Below are 16,174 nucleotides of genomic sequence, written 5' to 3'. Positions count from 1 at the left end.
CCAGATCGCAAGGAAGGTCGGCTGTAATCAGAGTAGAGTCGTAAGAATTTTGCAGAAACATAAGCAGCTTGGAATCACCCAGGACAGGCCCAGATCTGGTCGGCCCAGAAAGTCAACTAAAAGGGAGGATAGAGTACTGATAAGAACATCCCTCGCCAATCGAAAGCTCACCTCTCCTCAGCTTCTGCGAGAATGGCAAGAAAAGTGCAATATTGAGGTAGCAACATCAACTGTTAGGAAGAGATGTTTGGAAGCAGGATTGAGAGGGTGCAAGGCCCGAAAGAAGCCATTGATGACAGCCATACAAAGACAAAGGCGAAAACTGTGGAGGAAGGAGGAGTGGGAAAAAGTGCTATTTAGTGATGAAAGCACTTTGTGCATTTTCAGAAATGATGGCAAATCTTATGTGAGAAGGTTCCCACATGAAGAGTACAAGCCAGAGTGTTTGAGCTTCTCTGTGAAACATCCTATGAAAGTAATGGTCTGGGGCTGTATGGCAGCCAATGGTGTTGGAAGGCTTCATATTGTGGAGGGTATGGTTAATGCAAAAAAATACATAGACATCCTTAATAAGAAAATGCTGCCTTCTGCTCAACACTCTGAATTAAATAAAAAATAATAAATCTTAAAAAGTAAAATTTAAGTCTGTGTGAACTTGCATTGGAAGTTAGTGAACTTAGAAACCTGTTCACCATTCTACACACTGTACTAGTGTAGGTATGGTTATGCTGTAAAAAAATTATCAGAAATGCACATACCATAGCAATTTATACACTTGGGACATTCAAAAATGAGTATGGCATACAATGAGGGATTACAAAAACATATCTGTTCCACCAGTTTCACTGTAGAGATGCAGAAGTATGAATCATACAGTATCTATCTATTATCTATATATTCTCTATCTATTATTTATCATCAATATATCTATGTATCTATCTATTATCTATCATCTATCTATCATCTATCTATCTATCTAAATATCTCTTATCTACAGTATCTATCATCTATCTATTATCTATCTATCTATCTCTATCTATCTATCTATCTATCTATCATCTATCTATTATCTATCTATCATCTATCTATTATCTATCTATCTATTATCTATCTATCATCTAACTATTATCTATCTATTATCTATCTATCTATTATCTATCTATCTATCTCTATCTATCATCTATCTATGATCTATCTATCATCTATCTATGATCTATCTATCATCTATCTATTATCTATCTATCTATTATCTATCTATCTATCTATCATCTATCTATTATCTATCTTTCATCTATCTATCTATCTATCTATCTATCTATCTATCTATCTATCTAAATATCTCTTATCTACAGTATCTATCATCTATCTATTATCTATCTATCTTTCATCTATCTATCATCTATCTATTATCTATCTTTCATCTATCTATCTATCTATCTATCTATCTATCTATCATCTATCTATCTATCTAAATATCTCTTATCTACAGTATCTATCATCTATCTATTATCTATCTATCTATCATCTATCTATTATCTATCATCTATATATGATCTATCATCTATCTATCTATCTATCTATCTATCTATCTATCATCTATCATCTATCTATCATCTATCTATCTATCTATCTATCTATCTATCTATCTATCTATCTATCTATCTATCATCTATCTATTATCTATCTATCATCTATCTATCATCTATCTATCTATCTATCTATCTATCTATCATCTATCTATCATCTATCTATCATCTATCTATTATCTATCTATCATCTATCTATTATCTATCTATATATCTATCTATTATCTATCTATCATCTATCTATCTATCATCTATCTATTATCTATCTATCATCTATCTATCTATTATCTATCATCTATCTATCTATCTATTATCTATCTATGTATCTATCTATCTATCTATCATCTATCTATTATCTATCTATTATCTATCTATCATCTATCTATCTATCTACCTATCTATCTATCTATCTATCATCTATCTATTATCTATCTATTATCTATCTATCATCTATCTATCTATTATCTATCATCTATCTATCTATCTATTATCTATCTATGTATCTATCTATCTATCTATCTATCTATCTATCTATCTATCTATCTATCTATCTATCTATCTATCTATCATCTATCTATTATCTATCTATTATCTATCTATCATCTATCTATCTATCTACCTATCTATCTATCTATCTATCTATCATCTATCTATTATCTATCTATTATCTATCTATCATCTATCTATCTATCTATCATCTATCTATCTATCTATCTATCTATCTATCTATCTATCATCTATCTATCTATCTATCATCTATCTATCTATCTATCTATCTATCTATCTATCTATCTATCATCTATCTATCTCTTATTTATCATCTATCTATTATCTATCTATCTATTATCTATATATTTATAAATGTTCCTCCATCTCCCTCTGTCCTCAACAAATCCATGTAGTGTAAGCAGTAAATAGAAGACATGGAGGAGGGGAAGGAGGGAGATGCAGCTGCAGATTTATATGGTCCATTTACGCTTTAAGATTATCTTGCAAAAGTATTCCTAGGAATGTTCAGTGTAAACATGCTGCAGTTCGGTTGCTCGTTCACCAGGTGTAATGATCTTTTGTGCTATACTTTGTTCTCAAATGTGTGTAAAATATGACTGTTGCTGTTGAGGACAATGCAAACTGAATGATCCATTACAGACAGTTCAGTGTGTTTCATCATCTTCCTGTGTAAACAGCTTATTAGAGATTAAATATTTACCAATCAGCAGTTGTTTGGTGACGCCGGGCTGTTTGTGTGAATGAACCCTTACACTTTTTTCTTTGTATGAAAAGCCTGAAGAAGAGCGGCGGGTGACATCCGACATGTGATTGGCTTAGACCTCACTGCGCTACGCTGACATCACAGCAGGAGGGTCCACGTCTACAGCTGCCACGTGGGGGATTACTGTGTATATAAATGTGAAAGTGCTCACAAGGAATGGACACTGAATGCAGAAGTCTATAAACGTAGTGTGAATCCTGACAAAGTGAACTTAAAGGGACTATCACCTCAATTTGGCGGGATATTAAAATGAGTTGTCACCGGTCAGATGGGCGGCGTATCCTTGTAATTTCTCCACCCCGTCCGTCCCTTTTTTTCCGCAATAGTTTAGTGCATAAGAGTATGCGTGCGTCATAGTTGGCGCGTGCGCCTGCAGTCTTCGGTGGCGCATGCGCAATATGCTTTGCCCTACTGCGGGCAAAGTCGAAAAGCATTACTGCGCTTGCGCACTATGTTCCGGAAGTATTTCGCTGTGTTCCAGGACATAGTATGGGCGCATGCGGATAATCTTAATCCTCAGTGCGTCATTGCTCGTCTAGATGTTACTTTATGTATTATTTGCTGTTTTTTAATCATGTGTTAATAAAAATATACTTTTTTTTTTTCATTTTTTAAGCTTTGCACACTTTTGGTTTCTGTTGTTATTGACCGCAGCATCTAAGGGATTACGGTAATCTGCAGGCATCGGTCTCATTGCATGTCAGCTGATCACGGGGGGCGAGGGGGTACCATTATAGACACCAAGGGGATGAATTTTAACTCCTTGTTACCTGTTGAGTGTAGTCACTGTTGTATAAATCCACCACACCGACATCACTGCCATCTTCTGAGCAGTCACTGTAGTCTCCACCGAGGCGGCTCACTGTTTCCTGTTTTGAGAAGATAAATTAAAGACACATTTAAAGGGGTTGTCAGGACTGTCATATTGATGACCTACTGTTCCGTACATTGCTTATATCCGGCCACTACGTACAGTAAGTAGTAATCAGCTGATCGGTGGGGGTGTCGGGTGTTGGAACCTGACCCATCTCGAATTGACGACCTAGTCTCTGGATAGGGCAACATTTTTTGGGGGTTCCAGACTATCTCTGTAACCAGAACTATGACACCGACAACATGAACGACATATTGGAATTTCCAATGATATTATCCGTATTAGGACACGTTCACACGTTCAGTATTTGGTCAGTATTTTGCATCAGTCTTTGTAAGCCAAAACCAGGAGTGCGTGATAAATGCAGAAGTGGTGACGTGTTTCTATTATACTTTTCCTCTCCTGATTTTGGCTTACAAATGCTGATGTGAAATACTGAACGTGTGAACATGGCACTTAGGCTACTTTCACACTGGCGTTTTTTTAATACGTCGCAATGCGTCGTTTAGGGGGAAAACGCATCCTGCAAAGTTGTTTGCAGGATGCGTTTTTGCCCCATAGAGTAACATTACCGACGCATTGTGACGTATTGTCACACGTCGCAACAGTCGTGCGACGGTTGCGCCATGTTGTGGCGGACCGCCGGGAGCAAAAAACGTTAAATGTAACGTTTTTTGCTGCCGACGGGCCGCTTTTTCCGACCGCGCATGCGCGGCCGGAACTCCGCCCCCACCTCCCGCACCTCACAATGGGCCAGCGGATGCGCCGGAGAAATGCATCCGCTGCACCCGTTGTGCGGCGCTAACAACGCTAGCGTCGGAATCTCGGCTCAACGCAATGCGACGGGCCGAATTCCGACGCTAGTGTGAAAGTAGCCTTAGACATCAGTTTTCTTTTGTTATACACGACAAACGGACTGTTATTCATCAGTGCTCTGGATCCGATAACCTTCCATTTTTCCTCTGTTTCCGTTTTTTTACCAGCCATGAGCATTGTGCAAATCCATGCCCATCCTTACCCACCAGTAATTTTAAGGCTTCTAAAGGAATGAATTGTAAGAAGACGACATATGATTTAAAGAGTAACCAACGTTTTAATTTTTATTTCATAAAATCGATATTTCATGTGAAAAGAAGAAACTTTGTAATATATCTTATCAGAGAAATCTGCTTCTTTCTCCTCCTAGACTGATCATTCATTCTCAAAATTCTCAATTCGCAGGCAAAATCTGTATTCATTGATGAGAGGATGTTACATTAATGAAATAGATGACAGTTGGTGCTTTAAAAATTATATGAAGAGGGGAGGAGCTAGAGGTGGAGACAGACATTCTGGGGAGGAGCTAGAGGTGGAGACAGACATTCTGGGGAGGAGCTAGAGGTGGAGACAGACATTCTGGGGAGGAGCTAGAGGTGGAGACAGACATTCTGGGGAGGAGCTAAAGGCTGACTGACATTCTGGGGAGGAGCTGGAGGCTGACAGACATTCTGGAGAGGAGCTAGAGGTGGAGACAGACATTCTGGGGAGGAGCTGGAGGCTGACAGACATTCTGGAGAGGAGCTAGAGGCAGACACAGACATTCTGGAGAGGAGCTAGAGGTGGAGACAGACATTCTGGGGAGGAGCTGGAGGCTGACAGACATTCTGGAGAGGAGCTAGAGGCAGACACAGACTTTCTGGGGAGGAGCTAAAGGCTGACTAACATTCTGGGGAGGAGCTAGAGGGTGACACAGACATTCTGGAGAGGAGCTAGAGGGCGATACAGACATTCTGGGGAGGAGCTAGAGGGTGACACAGACATTCTGGAGAGGAGCTAGAGGGCGATACAGACATTCTGGAGAGGAGCTAGAGGGTGACACAGACATTCTGGAGAGGAGCTAGAGGTGGAGACAAACATTCTGGGGAGGAGCTGGAGGCTGACAGACATTCTGGAGAGGAGCTAGAGGCAGACACAGACATTCTGGGGAGGAGCTAGAGGTGGAGACAGACATTCTGGGGAGGAGCTAGAGGTGGAGACAGACATTCTAGGGAGAAGCTAGAGGCTGACACAGACTTTCTGGGGAGGAGCTAAAGGCAGACAGACATTCTGGGGAGGAGCTAGAGGATCACACAGACATTCTGGAGAGGAGCTAGAGTGCGATACAGACATTCTGAGAAGGAGCTAGAGGGCGATACAGACATTTTGGGGAGGAGCTAGAGGTGGAGACAGACATTCTGGGGAGGAGCTAGAGGCTGACAAACATTCTAGAGAGGAGCTAGAGGCTGACACAGACTTTCTGGGGAGGAGCTAAAGGCTGACTAACATTCTGAGGAGGAGCTAGAGGGTGACACAGACATTCTGGAGAGGAGCTAGAGGGCGATACAGACATTCTGGGGAGGAGCTAGAGGGTGACACAGACATTCTGGAGAGGAGCTAGAGGGCAATACAGACATTCTGAGAAGGAGCTAGAGGGCGATACAGACATTCTGGAGAGGAGCTATAGGGCGATACAGACATTTTGGGGAGGAGTTAGAGGGCGATACAGACATTCTGAGAAGGAGCTAGAGGGCGATACAGACATTCTGAGAAGGAGCTAGAGGGCGATACAGACATTTTGGGGAAGAGCTAGAGGTGGAGACAGACATTCTGGGGAGGAGCTAGAGGCTGACAAACATTCTAGAGAGGAGCTAGAGGTTGACACAGACTTTCTGGGGAGGAGCTAAAGGCTGACAGACATTCTGGAGAGGAGCTAGAGGGCGATACAGACTTTCTGGGGAGGAGCTAGAGGGTGACACAGACATTCTGGGGAGGAGCTAGAGGCAGACACAGATGGAGCACCCACTAGGATCGTGGAGTACTTGGTAACAGGCCTGTTTCTTAAAGGGATGTGTCACGGCAGCAGTGACCCACTCCGTGGCCCTGGGAATCCAATAAAAAGGATAAATGGAAATACAAAATAAAGTCTAATGTAGTGTTCAAGATGCCTCCTGTGGTACTTGGCCAGGGATAGCCAACGCTGCTTAAAGGGGTCCTCTGTGGATGATGGTATTGCAGCGGAGATGGTATAGTTACCCACACATAGAACTTAGCCCCCAGTGCTCCCAGTGTAGTTGGTAAGGCTGATAGATGGTGAAATGCAGAAAAGAATTGGAGGACACAAGGTTGCAGTCTCTTTACCTTTTACTGGTGCAGTTCAGGTACAGGTTACAGGCGGTCTTTGGAATCTAGGCAGCCTGGAAGCAATTCGGAATCCCGTTAGCCAAGTGGCGTTGGAAGCCTTCCTTAATGTGCTGCGTTCTCAGTCCCTTGTTGCCTGTGGCTCTGCTCAAGTTCCTCTCTCACTCTGTCCCTTTAGGTGGACACTACCCATATGGCAGGCAACTCAAGCCTTTTTACAGGGGTCCCTCTCTCGTGGTGACTCCGGGCTCTATCTGCTGCTATGCCTTCGGGTGTAGTTGTGGCCAGGAGACTTGGAATCTCCTGCCCGCTGGTTTCTGCTGTGGGGCATACAGTTACCACCTACCTCGGACTTCTGGCCTCTGGTTACTTGCGCTGAAACCTGGAGAGCCCAAACGCAGCTCCACTCCAGCTTCTCTCTTCTCCTGTGCTTCTTCTCCCCTCACTGTCTCCTACAGACTGTCTGACTCTCCTGTCAGGAGCTGCAGAACCGCACGTCTGCTCGGCTCCAGCTCTCCTCACAGACTCGCCACTATCTCCTCCTCCAGCCAGAATATATAGGGGAGTTACCCTCTAACCGGATCTTGAGCTCCCCCTTCTGGGCTGGAGTCAGAACAGTGTTGTATGTACGTGTTACCTGTTAAAGGGATCCTTGTCGCTTCCAGGCATGGCATCACCCTCCCCGTGAGGAAGGCAATACCACTGTAACAACCGGCTTCCTGGGGTGTTACACAGACATTCTGGGGAGGAACTAGAGGACTACACAGACATTCTGCTGCACGTTCTCCTGAAACGTCAGTTACAGCTCTCTATAGAACTTTACAAATACCTAATGTCATCTTTTATCTCAGTAATGGGAAAATCTTGATTCATTAAGACACATTTTACCTGGGAATTCAGAATTTTGAGAATGAAAGATGCATCCAGGGGAAAGAAGCAGATTTATCTGATAAGATATATTACAAAGTTTCTTGTAACTGATCTATGATGATTAGTCTTTAAAGCAGGTTCTTAACTTAATAAGATGGGGCAATTTTTCATTTTATCCACTTCCATTTTTTAACTCCACTTCTAACAGGAGCCACAACTTTTTTACTTTTCAGCTGATATGAACGACGATCAAGGGCTTGTTTTTTTTACGAGACGAGTTGTAGTTTTGAATAACGCCATTCACTTTACTATACAATGTACTGAAATAATTCCAAGTCCTCTGAAATCGTATTTTGGGTTTTATTATTTACTGTGTTTACTTTGCTGTAAAACTGAGATGGCAATAGGATTCTCCAAGTTTATGGCAAAACCAAACTTTTTTTTAAAAAATTTTAGTGGTTAAAAAAATTGTAAACTTTAAAGAAAAATTATGTTTGTGCCGCTGTTTTTTTGAGACCGGTAACTTATTTTTTTTCACCAGTAGACGTGTGTGAAGGAAGGCCCATACACTAATTTTTGCAGCTTGAGCTGAAATTCTGATCAATACCATTTTTGGGGTACATACAACGTTTTGATTATTTCTTCATGCATTTAGTGGGGAAATTATGCAACGAAAAAAATAATTCTAGCTTTTTGATTTTTTATTTTCCATTTTAGCAGCCATTGTATGGGATAAATATTTTTATATTTTATTAGTTCACCATATTTGGTGTTTATGACAATAGCAAATATGTTTATTATTTTATTACTTTTTTTCTTTCATTTTTCTACATTCGAGATGAAGGGGGAGAGATTTAAACTTTTATTTATTTTTTTTACATTTTTAATTAGTCCCCTTAGGGAACTTGAACCTAATCCCTTGAACGCCTATGCAGTACACTGCAATACTTCAGTATTGCAGTGTGTTGTGAACCTGAGAATCTCCTATAAAGCCCAAGTACATCGATCAGGTGGGATGATGGCCATCAGAACTGACAGCCACCATTTTGAAGCCTGCTAAATGTTCCTGTTATGCTTGACAGCAGTGCTTAAGAGGTTAAAATGATGCGATCGGAGCTAGATCCGATCAAATCAGATACTGTCAAGTGCCAGGTATGTAACCCTGATGGTCAACCTCAATTTCTGAGCCCACTCCATACACTATTTTTTTGTGTGACTATATAAGTAAAACAATATTTGAAATATTCTAGTTTTCCTACTGGTCAATGAACTGACATTTCTATGTTCTGAAGCTAAATTGTCAGCTTTGCTGTATAGATTTTGGTGAATAAGCAGAGTCATCTCATTATTATTAGATAGTATTTGAGTTAAGGGGGGATATTCACTTTCCCCAAAAAGTTTTCAAACAAAAGAACATGTAATTGAAAAAGGGTATTTTTTGCCTGTGTTTTATTGCCATATTATTCAGATTTTTTAAAAAATTATGTTTCATGCCTTTTTTATTATTATAAATGTGATTCTTTGGCATTCCACCTACTTTTTTCAAACCAATAGAGGTCTCTACACCTGGCTGGATGTTAAACCCAGCATCATCCATGAAGGCTGGTTCCCTGTGACCATGGACTAGGACGCGTGCTCCAGCCACAGAGGACAGCAGTGGAATATAATCATGTTGCTCTGTACGAAGGACGAGGGTTAATCCTGAAAGACATTGAAGGACACTTTCAGAAATGAAACAAACAATTACTGTATACTGTACCTCAGATTTCTTGTTTATTTTGGACATAATTTTTTTGTGCATTTTACCGTTTAGAGAACTAATATTGATATATTCTTGTACATAGGAGCAGTATTATAGCAGTTATATTCTTGTACATAGGGGCAGTATTATATTAGTTATGTTCTTGTACATAGGAGCAGTATTATAGTAGTTATATTCTTGTTCATAGGGACAGTATTATAGTAGTTATATTCTTGTACATAGGGGCAGTATTATAGTAGTTATATTCTTGTACATAAGGGGAGGAATTATAGTAGTTATATTCTTGTACATAGGGGGCAGTATTATAGTAGTTATATTCTTGTACATAGGGGCAGTATTATAGTAGTTATATTCTTGTACATAGGGGCAGTATTATAGTAGTTATATTCTTGTTCATAGGGACAGTATTATAGTAGTTATATTCTTGTACATAGGAGCAGTATTATAGTAGTTATATTCTTGTACATAGGGGCAGTATTATAGTAGTTATACTCTTGTACATAGGGGGCAGTGTTATAGTAGTTATATTCTTGTACATAGGAGCAGTATTATAGTAGTTATATTCTTGTACATAGGGGCAGTATTATAGTAGTTATATTCTTGTACATAGGGGCAGTATTAAAGTAGTTATATTCTTGTACATAGGGGCAGTATTATAGTAGTTATATTCTTGTACATAGGAGCAGTATTATAGTAGATACAGTATATTCTTGTACATAGGAGCAGTATTATAGTAGTTATATTCTTGTATATAGGGGCAGTATTATAGTAGTTATATTCTTGTACATAGGAGCAGTATTATAGTAGCTATATTCTTGTACATAGGGGCAGTATTAGAGTAGTTATATTCTTGTACATAGGAGGCAGTATTATAGTAGTTATATTCTTGTACATAGGGGCAGTATGTATAGTAGTTATAATCTTGTACATAGGGGCAGTATATATGGTAGTTATATTCTCGTACATAGGGGGCAGTATTATAGTAGTTATATTCTTGTACATAGGAGCAGTATTATAGTAGTTATATTCCTGTACATAGGAGCAGTATTATAGTAGTTATATTCCTGTACATAGGAGCAGTATTATAGTAGTTATATTCTTGTACATAGGAGCAGTATTATAGTAGTTATATTCTTGTACATAGGGGCAGTATTATAGTAGTCATATTCTTGTACATAGGGCCAGTATTATAGTAGTTATATTCCTGTACATAGGAGCAGTATTATAGTAGTTATATTCTTGTCCATAGGGAGCAGTATAATAGTAGTTATATTCTTGTACATAGGGGCAGTATTATAGTAGTTATATTCTTGTACATAGGGGCAGTATTATAGTAGTTATATTCTTGTACATAGGGAGCAGTATTATAGTAGTTATATTCTTGTACATAGGGGCAGTATTATAGTAGTTATATTCTTATACATAGGGGTAGTATTATAGTAGTTATATTCTTGTACATAGGAACAGTATTATAGTAGTTATATTCTTGTACATAGGGGGCAGTATTATAGTAGTTATATTTTTGTACATAGGAGCAGTATTATAGTAGTTATATTCTTATACATAGGGGCTGTATTATAGTAGTTATATTCTTGTATATAGGAGCAGTATTATATTAGTTATATTCTTGTACATAGGAGACAGTATTATAGTAGTTATATTTTTGTACATAGGAGCAGTATTATAGTAGTTATATTCTTATACATAGGAGCAGTATTATAGTAGTTATATTCTTGTACATAGGGCCAGTATTATAGTAGTTATATTCCTGTACATAGGAGCAGTATTATAGTAGTTATATTCCTGTACAAAGGAGCAGTATTATATTAGTTATATTCTTGTACATAGGAGGCAGTATTATAGTAGTTATATTTTTGTACATAGGAGCAGTATTATAGTAGTTATATTCTTATACATAGGAGCAGTATTATAGTAGTTATATTCTTGTACATAGGGGCAGTATTATAGTAGTTATATTCTTGTACATAGGGGCAGTATTATAGTAGTTATATTCTTGTATGTAGGGGCAGTATTATAGTAGTTATATTCTTGTATGTAGGAGCAGTATTATAGTACTTATATTCTTGTGGAGCAGTATTTTAGTAGTTATATTCTTGTACATAGGGGAAGTATTATAGTAGTTATATTCTTGTACATAGGGGCAGTATTATAGTAGTTATATTCTTGTACATAGGAGCAGTATTACAGTGGTTATATTCCTTTACATAGCAGCAGTATTATAGTTATATTCTTGCTTTACATTGAATATTGACAAACCATTTTTAATCCCCGGCATAGAGGAGTTCCATGTTTCACTTTCAGTACGATTGTGGTTAAACGTGTAGCAGTTTCCGTAGATTGCATGGTGAAAGTGTGAGAAATTCCTGGTGATACATAAAAAGAAAATCTCAATTTTTGAAGTTGCATGCCATTTTTGTTGCTATGCGGTGGATTATAGGTGGCTCAGCTGTTATTACATGTAGCCACATGATAAATAATCTCTTTAACATTTCTGCAGTCACTTTCTAATTCAGTGAAAATCAAAATTACCAGCAAATATAAATCCTCAAGCAATTCTCTTTCATCAAGCTATTATAACCAGTCTTAAGCTACTTCAGGACAATTGCAATATGTTCTCTGTGCACAAACATTACATCTCGAAGACGGGAATTCAAATCAAACTGTACACCTCCCAATGTATCTCACGAGAACATCCTTCGTACACCACATGGCCAAAAGTATGTGGATACCGCTTGTTGACCTTATCATATTCAGAACTATAGATAGCAAAAAATCAACCTTCTCATTTCTTTGAAGACTTCTGCAAGATGTTTCCTAAGTGACCCGTGGAAGCGCTGCTGTTGGCGCGAAACGGCCGTCGTCGATCCCTGCTCACCTCCTCCCTGTTCACACTCCCCCGTGCCGTGAAGAAAAAGGTGATGTTTCACACGTCTCAATAAAGGACTTAGACCACACCGAAGCTGGTGAGTGCTGCCGCATTTTTTCTATTTCTCATATTTCCTAAGTGTGTCTGGGGAAATTTGTGCCCATTTATCCAAAAGAGCATTAGAAAGTGAATCGTAGAATCAAAGAATCATAGAATGTTACAGTTGGAGGGGACCTAAAGGGTCATGATGTCCAACCTTGGATTGACTAAACCATCTCAGGCAGATGTCTGTCCAGCCTCTGTTTGGAACGGTGGAAACAATCTGGCTCACAATTGACATCCAGTTCATTCAGTGGCGTTGAGAGGTTTAGACTTCTTGGCTTTCTGATCTTGAGCTTATCCGCCTGACCATGGCATAAAGCTCCTGATGGATAGTTCTTGTTCAGATGTCTATTCCATAGTCAGTATGGAACTTGGTAGTAGTTTGAAGATTAGACTTCTTGGCTTTGTGATCTTGGGCTTATCCGCCTGACCATGTCATGAAGCCCATGATGCTCAGTTCTTGTTCAGATGTCACTTCCATAGTCAGTATGGAACTTGGTAGTAGTTTGAAGTTTAGACTTCTTGACTTTGTGATCTTGAGCTTATCCGCCTGACCATGGCATGAAGCTCCTGATGGATAGTTCTTGTTCAGATGTCACTTCCATAGACAGTATGGAACTTGGTAGTAGTTTGAAGTTTAGACTTCTTGACTTTGTGATCTTGAGCTTATCCGCCTGACCATGGCATGAAGCCCCTGATGCACAGTTCTTGTTCAGATGTCAATTCCATAGTCAGTATGGAACTTGGTAGTAGTTTGAAGTTTAGACTTCTTGACTTTGTGATCTTGAGCTTATCCGCCTGACCATGGCATGAAGCTCCTGATGGATAGTTCTTGTTCAGATGTCAATTCCATAGTCAGTATGGAACTTGGTAGTAGTTTGAAGTTTAGACTTCTTGGCTTTGTGATCTTGAGCTTATCCGCCTGACCATGGCATGAAGCTCCTGATGCTCAGTTGTTGTTCAGATGTCACTTCCATAGTCAGTATGGAACTTGGTAGTAGTTGAAGTAGCGCGTTGTCTAGTACTTAGTGGCGCTATTTTCTTTGTTTTTATGATCTACATCTCCGTGGTTAGGCTGTGTTAATACTAGACATTTCTACTCCACAATAATACCAAGTGCAGGGCAGATCAGAAATCTTATGAAATGACTTTTTCCAAAGGTGTATCATGGCATCACCATGTCTACATCATGATCCATACCAACACCAACTCTTGTCTATGGAAATTGCATGATTTTACATGACTGTTTGCAATGTGGTTGAAATGCCTAAATTCAATCATCAAAAGAGCGTCCACCTACATTAGTCCAATTAATTACAAAATGTAATGAAAGACGTCCTACACATTGATGGTATTGGATTTCTTCTTCATCCCTGATTCCATTACTCTGCCACTTACCTATCGTTCAGACAATGCTCCTCATTAAATCTGCAGGCAAATATGAAGTTCTCCAGCTGTTCCTCCTTGATGTCTCTATGCTTGGGTACTCTGGCCAGGATATTAATGTATTGAAAACGGTACCATTCCTGGATGGCGTCCACCCCCGAGCTGTACGTCTTGAAGAAGCAGTCTCCTCCTGTTTCATTACACTATAGGAAAAATTATCTACAGTAAATATATGGAAAAAGAAGTTTCTCAATATCTCAAAAAACTTTGTCTTCACCAACTAATTCTTTTTTTATGGATCTAAATTTTGGGAAATAGCAATTGTAGTTTGCCTTACAATTACTGGCTTGATTTAATGACCAAGCCTGCGGCTGCTGTCTTCCTAGGAACCATTCAGAGGTTCATACAGATTGCTATGAGATATTTAGGTGTAATACTTAAGATTAGATACCGTGAAGCAGGGAATTTAGATTAAATTCTCTAGATTGGGGACTCTATAGATCAGATACATTAAATTAGGTATTCTAGATCAGATGCTCCAGATCAGACATTCCTGTTCCTACACTTTAGATCAAGCACTCGAATCCGAGCACTCCAGACCAGGAACTTTAGATTAGACACTTTACATTAGGCTCTCTAAATCCGAAACTCTTGATCAGCAGACACTTTAGATTAGATAATCTAGGTTAAGTACTCTGAATCAGAAGCCGATGAGATAGAAATCAAATGCTGTGGTATTGCAGAAAGTGTGGGGTCAGGTGGCAGTGTTGGGGTTTTATGGCACAGTGTAAACCTGACCTACATAGACCTGTAGAGACATAGGTCAGGATTACTATATAGTGAATAATGCATATCAATGACATAATCATAATGTGTAAACCACTCTTAGGCCACGTTTACACGTTCAGTATTTAGTCAGTATTTTACATCAGTATTTGTAAGCCAAAATCAGGAGTGGGAGATAAATACAGAAGAGGTGCATATGTTTCTATTATACTTTTCCTCTGATTGTTCCACTCCTGATTTTGGCTTTTACTGATGTAAAATACTGACCAAATACTGAACGTGTGAACGTGGCCTTAAAGGGATTTTCCAGTTTAATTGCCACCACCAGACTGCAGCATTAAGTATATTTTCCCTCTGTACCAGCGCCATTCACCAACTCTGAGCCCTACGTCCCCACGAGCCACATCGGAGGCTTATCACTGCAGCTCTCTGTCACTGGACTGGTGGTGGGCACAAAGTTCAGACCGGCTGAACAACATTGGTTCCACATGTACTTATATCTATTTTTTTATTTAAAGATGTTTTCAGGTCATAAAATTAATATTGAGCTTAATTAGGTTTAATTGATTGATTCGTCCCACCACAAATATCCCAATTCCTCGTGTGGCCCACTGGGAAAGTTAATTGTCCACCCCTTCAATAGATCATATGCTTTATATTAGGCACTGTAATCAAAATTAGACATTGAATATGGGGTAAATCCTTGTGAAATCAGGCAATGACAGTGCAGAAGCCAAGAAGGAGGTGAGAGGAATGTCTTTGGAGTCACTCTGGATAAATCTTACCAGCTTGAAACCGAAGTTCCAGTCTTGACGTTTGACTTCCATCTCCGCTTCACTTTCATTCGAGTTCACGCTTCGGACGTTCCTATGATGACTGTCTGTAATAGGTATCTTCTCAAGAGGGTACGGGAGCGGTGCTTCAGCTTCACGTCTTCTCCTACCGGTGGGGACTCTTCCTTGGATCCCAGTACCGTTATACGCATAGAGGTTTAATAGAATCTCCTGTGTGTCTCTATCCAGTTTTTCCAGGTCATCTTGAATGGACTGATATCTGGGAAACCCATATAATGTTAGTTACCTATAGTTATTAAGTAAGCGAAATATCAGTCACATTCATAGGGGCGGCCGTAGGTACTACTCAGTGTATTGTAGTGGTTTTTGTATCGGTGGCACTCTATGGCTTGTATCTTCTAGCTGTGTATGGAGTCTTATTGATAATTCTCAAAGGATAACATGTTCTCAAGGTCTGTCCCCTCAGAACGATAAAGAATAATCTCACTTTGAACCCTTAGCAGATGATATTGCAGTATCGGTCACTATGTCTATTACGTTTTGCCTGACACTCGTTTATATGAATAGCATTGGCTGGCACTACTGTAGGGTAGCACAATTAATTTGATGTATTTTTAGGTGTAAGACTTTTGTGAAGAACTAATTTTCCACTTTTTACACCACTTCCCTACTAGGGAGATTTTTGTGACATAAAAGTG

At 39.3% G+C, this 16,174-nt stretch overlaps 1 protein-coding gene across 2 annotated transcripts in view; it reads right to left on the bottom strand.

Annotated features, from left to right (window-relative positions):
* SCNN1A (sodium channel epithelial 1 subunit alpha) overlaps nucleotides 1-16,174 on the bottom strand; it is a 111,374-nt gene that overhangs the window by 76,155 nt on the left and 19,045 nt on the right. For both annotated transcript variants that reach the window (XM_069754096.1, XM_069754097.1), the window contains exons 3-7: nucleotides 15,468-15,735; nucleotides 13,909-14,099; nucleotides 11,799-11,905; nucleotides 9,297-9,460; nucleotides 3,630-3,728 (exon numbers count right to left, since the gene is read on the bottom strand). In XM_069754096.1, coding sequence (XP_069610197.1) covers nucleotides 3,630-3,728; nucleotides 9,297-9,460; nucleotides 11,799-11,905; nucleotides 13,909-14,099; nucleotides 15,468-15,735 — 829 coding nt within the window. The remainder of the gene's footprint in view (nucleotides 1-3,629; nucleotides 3,729-9,296; nucleotides 9,461-11,798; nucleotides 11,906-13,908; nucleotides 14,100-15,467; nucleotides 15,736-16,174) is intronic.

This window comes from Ranitomeya imitator, chromosome 2 (genome assembly GCF_032444005.1).
Source record: "Ranitomeya imitator isolate aRanImi1 chromosome 2, aRanImi1.pri, whole genome shotgun sequence".
In the NCBI taxonomy this organism is placed as follows: Eukaryota; Metazoa; Chordata; class Amphibia; order Anura; family Dendrobatidae; genus Ranitomeya; species Ranitomeya imitator.
This window is presented reverse-complemented; position numbering and strand designations above follow the sequence as displayed.